Source organism: Lithobates pipiens, unplaced genomic scaffold (assembly GCF_037356315.1).
Source record: "Lithobates pipiens isolate NorthernLeopardFrog02 unplaced genomic scaffold, aLitPip1_a1.2 Scaffold_1, whole genome shotgun sequence".
Taxonomy (NCBI): Eukaryota; Metazoa; Chordata; class Amphibia; order Anura; family Ranidae; genus Lithobates; species Lithobates pipiens.
The window spans coordinates 223,083,389-223,098,571 of record NW_027507685.1 but is presented as its reverse complement, the minus strand read 5'-3'; the positions used below and the strand labels follow the sequence as shown (position 1 = coordinate 223,098,571).

Sequence of the window (15,183 nt, the reverse complement as noted above, 5' to 3'; positions counted from 1 at the left end):
AATTCCTCCAACTAACACCAAGGATGGAGCACAATTCCTCCAACTAACACCAAGGATGGAGCACAATTCCTCCAACTAACACCAAGGATGGAGCACAATTCCTCCAACTAACACCAAGGATGGAGCACAATTCCTCCAACTAACACCAAGGATGGAGCACAATTCCTCCAACTAACACCAAGGATGGAGCACAATTCCTCCAACATCAAGACTGAGGAACAATTGCTCCAACTAACACCAAGGATGGGGAACAATTCCTCCAACTAACACCAAGGAAGGGGCACAAATTCCTCCAACACCACGGATGGGGAACAATTCCTCCAACTAACACCAAGGATGGGGCACAATTCCTCCAACACACACCAAGGATGGAGCACAATTCCTCCAACTAACACCAAGGATGGGGCACAAATTCCTCCAACTAACACCAAGGATGGGGAACAATTCCTCCAACTAACACCAAGGATGGGGCACAATTCCTCCAACACACACCAAGGATGGGGCACAATTCCTCCAACACACACCAAGGATGGGGCACAATTCCTCCAACTAACACCAAGGATGGGGCACAAATTCCTCCAACTAACACCAAGGATGGGGAACAATTCCTCCAACTAACACCAAGGATGGGGCACAATTCCTCCAACTAACACCAATGATGGGGAATAATTCCTCCAACTAACACCAAGGATGGGGAAAAATTCCTCCAACTAACACCAAGGATGGGGAACAATTCCTCCAACTAACACCAAGGATGGAGAACAATTCCTCCAACTAACACCAAGGATGGAGAACAATTCCTCCAACTAACACCAAGGATGGAGAACAATTCCTCCAACTAACACCAAGGATGGGGAGAAATTCCTCCAACCTATACCAGTGATGAGGCACAATTCCTTTAATACCAACAATTCCTCCCACTAAAACAAACAATGGGGCATTCTCTCCCAATGACACAAATAATGGGGCAATATTACTCTCAATGATACCAACAATAAGCACTATTCCTTCCATGGACACCAAACATGACACACACACAATGGGGTATAATTATTTCTTCCAATGTCAACAACAATTAGGCACCATTTATATCACTGACACCAACAATGGGGATTAATTCCTCCCCCTGGCTGGGGATGGGGCAATATTCCTTCCACTGAAACAAATGATCGGGCTCTATTCCTCCCAATGACACCAACAAAGTGCTACAAGTCTCTCTACTGAGAGACCCCAACAAGGGGATCATAATTATAGATAATTTTTACTCATACAAATGGTCACCAAGTTGATCCTACGGAGTCTGGAGCATTTTCTATTCCCACTGGCCACAGCCTGGCCTCCAAACTGAATCAGGCACATATAGCAATCAACAGCAATAAAAGGATAGAAAATCACTTTGTGTGCACCAAATGCCCTTACAGACCAAGCTATTACCTTGTAAAAGTAGTGGTGACATTATCACTGTGGTTTATATACAGGTAGCCACATAACCAATGCAGACAGCAGAGCTGAGGGAGGGACCCAGCAGCTCCACTCACTACATGCTGCCTGCAGAAAACTACAGGAGGGGGTGGAGACCAGACCAGTCACCCCGCACGAGGCGAGAGAGCAGCAGGGAGCAGTCTTTTTTTACAGGAAGCTCCTGCACAGAGGCAAGCAAGAAGGTACGAATACACAAATGACAAGAATACTCATGCCCGTTTTATTTTGAAAATATTTCCTTATCCCGGAGTACAGCTTTAAAGGCGGTGAACAGGTCCACAAGATCTGAAGGCCCCGGTATAATAATATATAGAAACCTTTTTCTATATGCCGTGTTCCACTGTCTGTATCTCACCTCGCTGATTCTACGCAGTTCTCCGGTAGCAGAGTTACGCTCCATGCTGATATCAGTCTGCGGAGCACTGATGTCCATGTGGAACAGGGAGCTGACATCCTTGGTACGAGGCCAGGACCTGGAAGCGCAAGAACAGACACAAAGGCCAGAATTTTACTGGCTAAAAGCATAAATACAGTTTATTCCTGCTAAAATATCTTACAATAATATGTATTTTTTGTTTCTGGACGGTGAATATATTGCACAAGTCATGTCATGGCGCACTGTTGAGAGATCGGCATATGCTTGTGTTTCAGCCTCATTGGAGAGAGCTTGGACACCTGCCATGTGGGAGAATTTATCCCTTCTAGCGAGGTTCGTAGTTTAGGGAAGTTGGCTCTTTTGAAATTCAGTGTCTTTGTATTCCCCTTATGTTTCCTATTTGTGTGATTTATACTGAAGCCAATTGATCTGTGATCACCGTTTACTAAATTGCCCCATATTTCCACATCTGTGATTAGGTCTGTATTGTTGGCAATCTGTAGATCCAATAACGCTTTATTTCTAGTTGGTGCGTCTACCAACTGACCCATGAAATTGTCCTGCAAGACATTTAGGAACTGGTGAGTCTTATGCTCCGTACACACGTTCCAATTATCGGACCACAAAAGTCGCTTTCGGACACGATAATTTGATCATTAGTACACAGCTTTCGCCAGCCGATCATGACAGTCCGTCCAACCAAATCCGAAGGGACGAACAGGGAAACTTCGGTCGTATGTGTCCGATAAAAGTTGTTAGACAAACACCAAGCATGCTTGGAAAAACATGAAAATAAACCAGAAGGACAAGGGTCACACGTATTTGACATAATTTAAAATACGTAGCTACGCACAGCGGAAGATTTTTCCAGAATCGTACGACAAAACTCTTACACACATTTTGCACTGTTGTATTCGATCTTAGTTGTATGCAACAAAATGTGAACGATCTGTCTTACGATAATTGGAACTTGTGTACAGGGCATTAGACGAATGTGTGTTTCCCTCCGCCCAGTCTATGTCTGGATAATTAAAATCCCCCATTATGATAACACTTCCCATCCTTGCTGCTAATCCAACTGCTGATAGGAGATCTGTCTCCCCCTCCTTCCTCAGGTTAGGGGGCCTATAGCATACTCCCAGTATTATTTTCCCCTTAGCTTCATCCCTCTGGAGCTCTACCCATAAGGATTCCACCTCCTCCTTAGCTCCCTTAGTGACGTCATCTCTCCCATTCACTTGTACATTATTCTTGATATACAGGCATACCACTCCCCCCTTTTTTTTACCCTCTCTATCCCTGCAATAAAGGGTATACACTTGAATGGTTGCCAGCCAATCATGAGAGCTGTTGGACCAAGTCTCTGAAATTCCCACAAAATCCAAATCCTCCTCTTACAATAGTTTCTCTAGTTCACCCATCTTATCCACCAGGTTCCTGGCATTGGTGAACATGCCACGTAGTTTAGACCGGTGGCATACTGTCCTCTTATTGGGTGTTCTGAGATTGCAACTAGGACTTGCTACTATACTTCCCTTGAGTTTATGTGTTTTAGTCAACATACCACCAATGCCCCCAATACTACCCTCTGGAATATGTTCCAAGCTGATTATCTCTACCTCTGCGCTGCCCCCCCCGTCGCCTAGTTTAAGAAACCCCTCTAACTTTTCGGCCATCTTCACTCCCAGCAGATCTGCATCCTCCTCATGTATGTGCAGTCCGTCCCTTCTATAGTACTGGTGACCTACTGGCAAGTTGGCCCAGTCCTCCAGAAACCCAAACTCCTCCCTTACTACACCAGCCCCTCAGACACTTGTTTACTTCCCTAATCTCCCTCTGCCTTTCTGGTGTGGCTCGATGTACCAGTAGTATTCCTGAGAATACTACCTTGGAGGTCCTTTTCCTCAATTTAGCTCCCAAGTCCCTAAATTCGTTCTTTAGGACACTCCATCTGATGTGACTTTGTCATTGGTGCAAACGTGCACAGCTGAGTCTTCCCCAGCCCCGCCCAGTAATCTGTCCACCAGATCCATGATGTGCCGAATCCGGGCACCCGGTAGTCAACATACAGTTTGGAGCTTTAGTTCTTTGTTACAGATTTCCTTCTCTGTCCTAAGAATTGAGTCCCCCCTAACACCAGAATCTGTCTTTCCTTTCCCTTCGCTCCCCCCCCACTCACTGGAGGAGTTCTTCCCCAGGCAGCTAGGAAAGTCCCTAAGCTCCAGCAGTGCTGGTCCCTGACTGGTTTCACCAATGTCACTCAATGGAGCGTACTTATTGGGATGCTCCAGCCCTGGATTGGCCTCCCTGGCACTTCCCCCTCTACCCTTCCTATTATCACCCATCCGCTCTTTCCTAGTGCTTGCACTGCACCTAGGGAAAAAAAATTGGGTTGCAGAAAATAAATTTGCACGATTCCCCTATCAACACAGTCAGTGTTGACAGGGGAATCCCTCCTTGCTTTGTGCACTGGTGCGCAGTCATGTTGGAACAGGAAAGGGCCATCCCCAAATTGTTCCCACAAAGTTGGGACCATGAAATTGTCCAAAATGTCTTGGTATGCTGACATCTTATGGAAACTAAGGGGCCAAGCCCAATCCCTGAAAAATGACCCCACACCGTAATCCTCCCTCCACCAAATGATTTGGACTAGTGCACAAAGGCAAGGTCCATAAAGACATAGATGAGTAAGTTTGCGGTGGAGGGACTTGACTGGCCTGCAGAGCCCTGACCTCAACCCAAGAGTACACCTTTGAGATGAATTAGAGACTGTGAGCCAGGCCTTCTCACCCAACATCAGTGCCTGACCTCACAAATGTGCTTCTGGAAGAATTGTCAAACATTCCTATAGACACACTCCTAAACCTGGTGGACAGCCTTCCCAGAAGAATTGAAGCTGTTATAGCTGCAAAGGGTGGGCCAACTCAATATTGAACTCTACAGACTAAAACTGGGATGCCATTAAAGGTTCATGTGTGTAAAGGCAGGCGTCCCAATACTTTTGGCAAAATAGTGTATGTTCTGGACGCATTTACTGCTAGTTTGTTCCAATCCTCAAGATCCAACTCCACTTGTAGGTCCTGTTCCCACATTTTAGCACATATCATTGCTGATTGCTGATATCAAACCATATTGTTTGTCGCATGTTCTACATACAGATTGAAAGGCGGTCTGGCTAGCAATAGCCCCTAATCCTTGTACCAACTGTAAGAAATGAAATACCGAATTTTTCGCACCATAAGATGCGCTTTTTCCCCCCAAATAATATGGGGGAAAATGTCTCTGCATCTTATGGTGCGAATATACGTCAGGCACCGCCACCCCGCCACTGCCTATACCACCCACACTGCCATCCTTGGCCCCCATGAGCGCTGGACGATCTCCTGGCTGGGCCCGAGACCTCCTGAGATAGAAGACAAAGCAGCCCGAGCGATGGCAATGGTTAGACTGCATTTATGGCAATGGTCAGACTGCATTTCATGGGCACTGATATATATATTTTAGTACACCGGTAAATATTTTAGTACACCATTTGGTTGAGAATATTTTTTTTTCTTATTTTCCTCCTCTAAAACCTAAGTGCGTCTTATGGTCAGTTGCATCTTATGGAACGAAAAATACAGTAGTTGTGTGTAATGATAGACCTCCATGTCGGAGAGAGTTGGTGTCTCTACCGTAATAATTGGAGCGAAAGAACCCTCGCCACACACAGAAGTCTGCTATGCGCTGAAATCCTTTATTTGTCCACCATCTGAAGGACACAGGGGTGAACAAATTGGGCTATTCATTTTAACTTCACAGGCAAGAAAAGCTACTTTCACCGGTCATTAGGGATGCCCACCATCACACACAGTATGGTCTTTACCTGTGGCTCCGGTCAAAATTATGGACAGAAAGCCATTCCGGGTCACTAAGGTATTTCTGGATCACTTCAGAAGACAGGTCCACGTCGTATGGAGGTAAACCATTCGGAATCTGGAAGAGAAAGGCAGGAAAGGATCAGAATGATGTTGTTAGGGGAAAAAAATTTTATCTGGATACGGAACTGGACCTACTGTAGATAAGGGGAAAGAAGGACCATTCGATGGCACAGGTTTTGTGATCAGTTCCAGTCGCCCTGCAATGCCAACTTCTAGGATGGAAAACGGGAGATCCAGTGGATCTCCAGCTGGGAGATCTATTAGTGGGGAAAAAGAGAAGTTTAAAAAGCAACAAACCCTTCAGCACATGTAACATAATGAACACAACTTCCATATTGTGTCCTAGTAACAGAAACTTGTATTGAGTGAAGATCAAGGCTTTCCTTCGGCAAAGCACCTCAATGCAGGAGAACGTTACTATTACTCCCACTGACACCAATGATATGGCACTATTCCTCCCACTGACATCAATGACTGGGCCCGATACCTAACAGAGGCACAAATGATATGGAACTGTTCCTTCCACTGACACCAACAATGGGGCACTATACCTCCCACTGACACCAATGATATGGCACTATACCTCCCACTGACACCAATGATATGGCACTATACCTCCCACTGACACCAATAATATGTATAGTAATGTACGTTATGTCTGTGCGTTACCCCACACATAAGTATGAATGGGCCCGAATTTCCTTCTTTTATTTTTAATGTATGTAAGAGTGCCAAGGAGACATCCATAGAGATAGCAGTAAAGTCTGAAAATGGGAAGGTATTATGGAAAGAGACGCTGTGTTATCAGTTATGATGGTCCAACAACCTCATCTTCCTGCAAACAACAAATGTAGACTGGCTGCTACTGCAGACTTTTCCTGAAAAAGCCAATTGCCTGGCTGTAATGCATCTACTGTGGCTTCACTACGTGGTTTCACCGACTCAAAACAAGAACCTTCAAAAGTCTTATCGCCATCGGCGCTGGGACATCAGGTGTTTGTTTATTAGGAATTAACCCTTTCACCGCCAGAGCTTTATTTTTTGGTATTTTTTTTTTGTGCACATTTTAACTACTTCAATATCGGGAATGGTCACCCCCTTCCTGCCCAATTTCCAGCTTTCAGAGCTGTCTCACTTTGAATGACAATTGTGCGGTCCCGCAACACTGTACCCATATAAAATTTCTAAAAATGTTTTGAGACACAGAGCTTTCATGTGGTGGTATTTCATCACCATTTTATTTTTTTTTATTTTTTTTATGTTAAACAAACGGTAAAGACTGAAAATTGAAAAAATAAAATTAAGTTTTTCTTAGTTTCTGTTATAAAATTCTGCAAATCAGTAATTTTTCTTCTTCACCAATGTGCGCTGATGAGGCTGTACTGACTGGCATTGATGGGGCTGCACTGATCAGTGTAAACGATGTGTTGACAATCTTACAGGTTATCGGCTTTCCTTTCCTCCCACAGACACTACATGAGAGAAAAGGACTGCCGATAACCTCCAAGTCTGTTAACATTGTGACTCGCTGCGATTGGACACAGCTAATCACATGGTAAAGGGCTGCTGTGATTGGCCCTTTACCCCGATCTTTGATCAGCTGTGTCGGAAGGACACAACGGTCACAGTTAGGGTTGCAAACTCATCCCTTTAAAACCAAACACTTATTAATTACACAGGTTCTGTGGCTGATTAAGGTGGTAATTAAACTCACTTGGTGCTTATCTGCATTAAATCAGAACCTGTGTAATTCATATGTGATTAGGTTTAAAGGGATGAGGTGGCAAACCTAGTCACAGTGCAAACCCAATGAAAGGCCGCTGGAGGCGGGGTTCGGCGAGGATGTCTATAGACACCCTCCCAGAACAGGACGGCCATGCTGTAGCCATCTTTCAGTTATAGCATGGTCAAGAAGTGGTTACAAAAAAATTGAGGCCTGAAGACTACTTAAAATTATATATATTTTATAGGATTTTAAGTAGTCTTTAGGAGTCAATTATTTTTTTTATCCCAGTTGAGCTCATAAGTTTACATTCCCTGGCAGAATTTTTGATTTCTTGGCCATTTTTCGGAGAATATGAATCATAACACAAAAACATTTCTTTCACTCATGATTCTCATAGTTAGTGTTTGGTTGAAGCCATTTATTATCAATGATTGTGTTTACGCTTTTTAAATCATAATCATAACAGAAACTAGAAAATGACCCTGATCAAAAGTTTACATACCCTGGTGATTTTGGCCTGATAACATGCACGCAAGTTGACACAAAGGGGTTTGAATGGCTATTAAAGGTAACCATCCTCGCCTGTGATCTGTTTGCTTGTAATTAGTGTGTGTATATAAAAGGTTAATGAGTTTCTGGACTCCTGACAGACCCTTGCAGCTTTCATCCAGTGCTGCACTGACATTTCTGGATTCTGAGTCATGGGGAAAGCAAAAGAATTGTGAAAGGATCTGCAGGAAAAGGTAGTTGAACTGTATAAAACAGGAAAGGGATATAAAAAGATATCCAAGGAATTGAGAATGCAGTGTGTTCAAACTCTAATCAAGAAGTGGAAAATGAGGGGTTCTATTGAAACCAAACCACGGTCAGGTAGACCAACTAAAATTTCAGGCCCAACTGCCAGGAAAATTGTTCGGGATGCAAAGAAAAACCCACAAATACCTTCGGGTGAAATACAGGACTGTCTGAAAATCTGTGGTGTGGCTGTTTCATGATGCACAATAAGGAGGCACTTGAAGAAGGATGGGCTGCATGGTTGAGTCAGCAGAAGAAAGCCATTACTACACAAATGCCACAAAGTAGCCTGCTTACATTATGCCAAACAGCACAGAGATAGGGCTCAAACCTTCTGCCACAAAGTCATTTGGAGTGACGAGACCAAAATTTTGCTTTTTGGCCACAACCATAAACGCTACATTAGGAGAGGAGTCAACAAGGCCTATGATGAAAGGTCCACCATTCCTACTGTGAAACACAGAGGTGGATCGCCGACGTTTTGTGGATGTGTGAGCTACAAAGACACAGGAAATGTGGTCAAAATTTATGGCAAGATGAATGCGTACATTTGTATTCATCAGGCAGGAAGCTGCGCATGGGACGTACTTGGACATGCCAACATGACCAAAACACAAGGCCAAGTCGACCTGTTATTTTCTACATCAGAATAAAGTGAAGGTTCTGGATTGGTCATCTCAGTCTCCTGACCTCAATATCATTGAGCCACTCTGGGGAGATCTCAAACCTGCAGTTCATGCAAGACAGCCCAAGAATTTACAAGAACTGGAGGCTTTTTGCCAAGAGGAATGGGCAGCTTTACCATCTGAGAAGATAAAGAGCCTCATCCACAAATATCCTAAATTTTCAAAAGCCCCTACAAATCAGCAGTTTAAATAATAGGATTAGAATTCCTCCCATGTGGCTACATGTATCGTAGTGCAACAAAAGTTTTCATGCATAGGAGCCCTAAATGATTGTGTTTACATTCAGATTTGGGGGGGGGGGGGTGCTTGGGTGTAACGTTAACACTTTTTTTTACTTACATTTTTTTTTCATAATTTTTGGTGACAGGTTCTCTTTAATAAGACATCAGGGGTCAGGGATCGCGCTCCATTAACTCCTTCCCTAGCCAGACCGGCCATAGAAAATTACACCAGAACCTGGAAGTGACATTTATTCCTCCACTAACACAATGATGGGGGCACTATTCCTTCCACTGACACCAATGATGGGGCACTATTCCTTTCACTGACACCAATGATGGGGCACTATTCCTTTCACTGATACCAAGGATGGGGCACTATTCCTTCCACTGACACCAATCTTGGGGCGCTATCCCTCCCACTGACACCTACGATGGGGCACTATTCCTCCCACTGACACCAATGATGAGGCACTATTCCTCCCACTGACACCAACAATGCGGCACAATTCCCCCTCCTTTTGTTCGCAGGCTTGTTAGGCTTGCGTTTCCAGGGACGTTTCTGTCCTTTCGTGGTTGTCCTGTTGGGCTGGGGACATTTAGCCGAAGCTCCGGGCAGACGAAAAAGCCATTTGTGAGCGGGAAAAAAGAGGGCCCTTGCCTACGGCGTGGCTCCTTAGCCTTCCTGGCCTGAGGGAGTAGAGTACTCTTACCACCTGTGGCATTCTTAATAATATCATCCAAAGAGGCTCCAAAGAGCCGGTCGCTAAGGAAGGGAAGATCCGTCAGGGCTTTTTTGGATGCCTGGGGGGAGAGTATCCAGGGCCGCGTCACAAACGTACTTAAGGCCTTGCACTAATTGGTCTGCTAGTTTCACAGAGACAGGAGAAGCCTGTTCTCCCAATTCATGGTGCAACAGTTTTGCCCACTCAGTTAGTGTCTGTGACACAAGTGCAGATGCCAGTACTGGTCGCACGGCTGACCCCACAACCGTAAACAAGGAATGAGCCACTGCTTCGGCCTTCCTGTCCATAGGATCCTTAAATGCAGGAGTCCCCTCCACCGGAATCGTGGTTACTTTGTTTAAACTGGATACTGGGGGGTCCACGACCGGAGGAGCAGACCTCTTTTTGAGTAGGCTCTCCTCAAAGGGGTAACGCACCGCCATGTATTTGGGTACCGAAAATACGGGAACACCTTAGGTGAACGGGCTGGCTTACGGGAACCAAAAGGGACCGCTACCTCAGCAGAGGAATCTGCTGGCTCCTGAATCTACAGGGTATCACGCACAGCTGTAATAAGTGCTCCAACAAGCACTTTGTCGCGCACGAACCCCGACGGGGATTCATCCTCACTGTCGGAATGGTCCTGGTCAGCGTCATCTGAAATGGCAGAGAGGGGGTCACCAGCCTCAGCGGGGCCTGAGTCTTCGTCAGAGCTCTCCCCAGAGGACGGGGGGGGACAGGGGGGGCAGGGGCTGCTTTTTAGCACCTTTGCGCCCACGCACCGCCTCCAGCTTGGCAACGAACAAATTAAGGACCGCCGACAAGGTGTCCAAGGGCACTGCGCAGTCCACAGGCGACCCGGTTGCAATTGCCTGGATTTTGGGGAAGATACGCCAGTTTCTGAAGCCCTGTTGACCCTACCCTGTCTGCCACACTGTCAGGGAGAGAAGAGAGGGAGGTGAGGGACCCCCCGAATTGACCTCCCAGGGAATGCCCAGCTGCTCAGCCCCACCGAGGCAGGGAGAGCTGTACTTACCAGTCCTGAAGACCTGGGAGACATTCCATTACAGACCCACTCACTGATCAGTACAGGGTGGCTGCTGGCCCAGCACACTGTGAAGCAGACATCAGTAGCCCGGTCATATGTGTGATAAAAGCTCACCGACCACCTCTGGAGCTGAGGTTTCATTGTGGCCGACCCAGCGCAGAGCTCTGGCCTGCACACGCTTGATGGCCAGACTGGGAAGACTACAAGGATAAGGGTATCCAGCCTGTCACCTAGCCGGCTGTTGATAGCAGATCACAGGATCTATCATCTTGTGCAAAAAGCCAAGCTTCTGCAGGAAAAAAAAAAAAAAAACAACACGGACCGATGGGCCCCTCAGGATTCCTAGGTCCTTCTCCTTCACTAGGCAAAGTAAAACTGATGACTGCATGGCAGGCTGGAGGGTTGTTACCTAAGGGACCACCCCCTGGGTATTCTCCTAAAGGTGGGCGTAACAACCCAATGGCTAAGAGAGGGGCTGTGTCGGTCGGTGAATATAAGAGAAATATAGAACCTGCTCTCAATCTTTTGCTAGGGGGAATTCCACCAGCAAAAGTCAGATGGAGCACACACACGGTCGGAATTTACGATCAAAAGCTCACATCAGACTTTTGCTGGCGGAATTTCCGATCACGTGTACGGGGCATAAGACATGTTCTGCTCACACTGGCCACAGTCGAATCCTCCTAACGTTTGAAGGACAGTAAACTAGCTCTTTATTTAGAAGTCCCTTGTTAAAAAAACAAAAACAAACATACAAGTTTATAAAAAAAATTTTTAAAAAATTCTCACCTAGTTTATTCATTGTAGAGGGTGGATTCTCATTGGAAAAGACAAGTGGGGTTCATTAGAAGGTGCTGAAATGATAACCAAAACAGTAAATAAATATTTTAAATACATTAAATAATGTATTTAAATACATATAAATATAATGTATCTTTTTATAGAATCACACAGACTGTGAAGGCTTGGTTCACATGCGACTTGTCATGCGACTTCATGTGTCACAAGTCACACTAGTCTGATTCAAGCCTAAGGCTGCATGCACATGGATATATTTGCCCATAAACACTTTGCATATATCCTAGAGCTGCGCAAAGTCGCCAATAGACATAAATAGATGAACCCAGCCATACGCAGCTATGTTCATAACGTAGCGCACATGTGCATGCAGTAATAACACAAATTGTAATACAAATTCAGAATAATCTTCTACCATAATGGCTCAGTGGAGAAAATTAGCAACATTACGTTTTTATACATTACAGAGATATTAAAGCTACTTACCGTATATACTCGAGTATAGGCCGACCCGAATATAAGCCGAGGCCCCCAATTTACCCCCAAAAAAACTGGCAAACTTATTGACTCGTGTATAAGCCGAGGGTGAGACATGCCTGTCCATCCCTGTGTGTGTGTCCGTCCATCCCTGTGTGTCCGTCCATCCCTGTGTGTCCGTCCATCCATCCCTGTGTGTGTGTGTGTGTCCATCCATCCATCCATCCCTGTGTGTGTGTGTCTCCATCCATCCATCCATCCATCCCTGTGTGTGTGTGTCTCCATCCATCCATCCCTGTGTGTGTGTGTCTCCATCCATCCCTGTGTGTGTGTGTGTCTCCATCCGTGTGTGTGTGTGTGTCTCCATCCGTGTGTGTGTGTGTGTGTGTGTGTGTGTGTGTGTGTGTGTGTGTGTGTGTGTGTGTGTCCAGCCTACCTGTGTCCCGAGCCTTTGTCCCGAGCCTCCGTCCCGTGCCTTGCCTCCTTGCCTCCGTCCCGTGCCGTGCCTTGCCTCCGTCCCGTGTCGTGCCTTGCCTTGCCTCCGTCCCGTCCCGTGCCTTGCCTTGCCTCCGTCCCGTGCCCTCTTCGTCGGCGCCTCGGCGGCCATTGTAAAATTCAAAAGCCGCGCCTCCGCCTTCGCCTGTGATAGGCGGAACACTGAATTTGCCAGCAGCCTGTGTTCCGCCTATCACGGACATCGTATCATCCTCGTCCGTAGTACGAGGATGATACGATGTCCGTGATAGGCGGAACACAGGCTGCTGGGAAATTCAGTGTTCCGCCTATCACAGGCGAAGGCGGAGCCGGAGGCGCGGCTTTTGAATTATAGAATGGCCGCTGTCTGTCTGCTCGACACGCTGATCGAGCGGGCAGACAGCGATGACTCGAGTATAAGCCGAGGGGGGCACTTTCAGCCTCAAAAAAGAGGCTGAAAATCTCGGCTTATACTCGAGGATATACGGTATTTTTTTAAAATAAGAAACATGTCATACTTACCTGCACTGTGTAATGGTTTTTCACAGAGCAGCTCCGATCCTCTTCTTTGCGGGTCCCTCACCGGTGCTCCTGGCTCCTCCCCCTCAAGAAAGCTGCTTGCCCTGGGGGCACCACTGCATGCCCGCTCCTGAGCCACTGCTCTATGCGTCCATATGACACATAGAGCCACGGCTCGGCTCCACCCCCCAGCTCTCTCCTCATTGGCTCGCTGGCTGTGATTGACAGCAGTGGGAGCCAGTGGGTTCCCACTGCTGTCTCAGCAAACAAGGAGGGAGAGTCCCGGAACAGCCGAGGCTATTGTGAATAGGGATGAGATCCGGCGTGTTCGCACAGCCTACGTGTAGAGCCTGCCAGGAAGTCGGCACTGCACTGCGCTAATCACAGGCAGTGAGACATTTCCCGATCTCTGCAGCCCCGCATTGGGATGATGTCTCACTGCCTGTGATTAGCTCAGTGCCGACTTCCTGGCGGGCTCTGCATGTGGGCTGTGCGAATACGCTGGAGCTCATCCCAAATTGTGAACATTGCTGGATCAGAGGGAGCTCAGGGAAGGATTGGGTGGGGGGGGGGGGGGACTGCTGCACACATGTTTTTTTTTACCTTTATGCATAAAATGCATGAAGATAAAAAAACCTTCAGCCTTTACAATCACTTTAAACTCTCAGCTTTTTTAAAGTGGTTAAAAAAGGCTGAAGGTGTTTTTGCCTTTAGGCTGGGTTCACACTGCAGCGATGCAGGAACGCCGCAAATCCGCGGCGGGTTCCCACATCGCATGCCTCTCGGCAGAAGTTCACACTGCCCTATGCGAACTGCTGGGAGTGTCAGTGAAATGTTAATGACACCCCCAGATCAGTTCGCATATCGCAGTGCGATCTGCAAACTCGGACAGGAATCGGATCGCATGGTGTGAACACCCATGCGATCCGATTCTGCTGCGGACCAAAAAAAGGGTCCTGTGCGAGTTTGGGGCGGGTGCGATGCGAATTCAGCCATACTATCTGTATGGCTGAACTCGCATCGCACAGAGATCGGATGTGATTTGCACTGCAGTGCGGTGCGAATCACATCCGGTTCTCGTAGCCGCAGCAGTGTGAACCCAGCCTTATACAGTCTATGCATGAAGGTAAAAAAACCTTTAGTGTGCAGCTCCCCCCCACAGCCCCCTAATACTAACCTGAGCCTGATTTCAATCCAGCAACATGCACGAGACCCAAGGCTCCCCCACGTCTCTCCCTCCTGATTGGTTGAGATGCACTGGCTCCCGCTGCTGTCAATCACAGCCATTGAGGCAGGAGTGGGGTGGCGGGGCATGTCTTATGGACGCAGAGAGACGGTTTGGGATTGAGCACGCACGAGTGCCCCCACAGTAAGCGACTTGCTATGGGGGCACTCGGCAAAGGGAGGGGGTCCCAAAAAGAGGAGGATCAGGACTGCACAGAGCAGGCAAATATAACATGTTTGTTATTTGGCTGGTGGTGGTGTAATGGTGTGGGAGATATTTTCTTGGCACACTTTGGGCCCCTTAGTACTAATTGAGCATTGTTTAAACACCACGGCCTACCTGAGTATTGTTGCTGACCATGTCCATCCCTTTATGACTACAGTGCACCCATCTTCTGATGGCTCCTTCCAGCAGGATAATGCACCATGTCACAAAGCTCCAATCATCTCACCACTGGTTTCTTAAGATCACTGTACTCCAATGGTCTCCACAGTCACCAGATCTCAGCCAATAGAGCACCTTTGGGATGCTGAACAACCGTAACATACAGGGATATACAATGTAATACTGACATATAATCACACACATAGGATGGACTTGTGTCTTTTTTTTTTTTTAACCTAACCTACTATGTAACTGTGATGGAATGGGAGATTTGCATCATGGATGTGCAGCCGACAAATCTGCAGCAACTGCGTGATTAGGGATGATCCC

At 46.7% G+C, this 15,183-nt stretch overlaps 1 protein-coding gene across 2 annotated transcripts in view; it reads right to left on the bottom strand.

Moving 5' to 3' along the window:
• Nucleotides 1-15,183, bottom strand: part of SKIC2 (SKI2 subunit of superkiller complex) — a 121,534-nt gene that overhangs the window by 104,905 nt on the left and 1,446 nt on the right. The window contains exons 1-5 of one of the 2 annotated variants that reach the window (XM_077483344.1): nucleotides 14,809-14,994; nucleotides 11,766-11,830; nucleotides 5,914-6,035; nucleotides 5,724-5,833; nucleotides 1,838-1,955 (exon numbers count right to left, since the gene is read on the bottom strand). In XM_077483344.1, the coding sequence (XP_077339470.1) occupies nucleotides 1,838-1,955; nucleotides 5,724-5,833; nucleotides 5,914-6,035; nucleotides 11,766-11,778 (363 nt within the window). In that variant the 5' untranslated portion in view covers nucleotides 11,779-11,830; nucleotides 14,809-14,994. Of the gene's footprint in view, nucleotides 1-1,837; nucleotides 1,956-5,723; nucleotides 5,834-5,913; nucleotides 6,036-11,765; nucleotides 11,831-14,808; nucleotides 14,995-15,183 lie in introns of those variants that run through there. The other variant, XM_077483337.1, reaches the window with a different exon arrangement.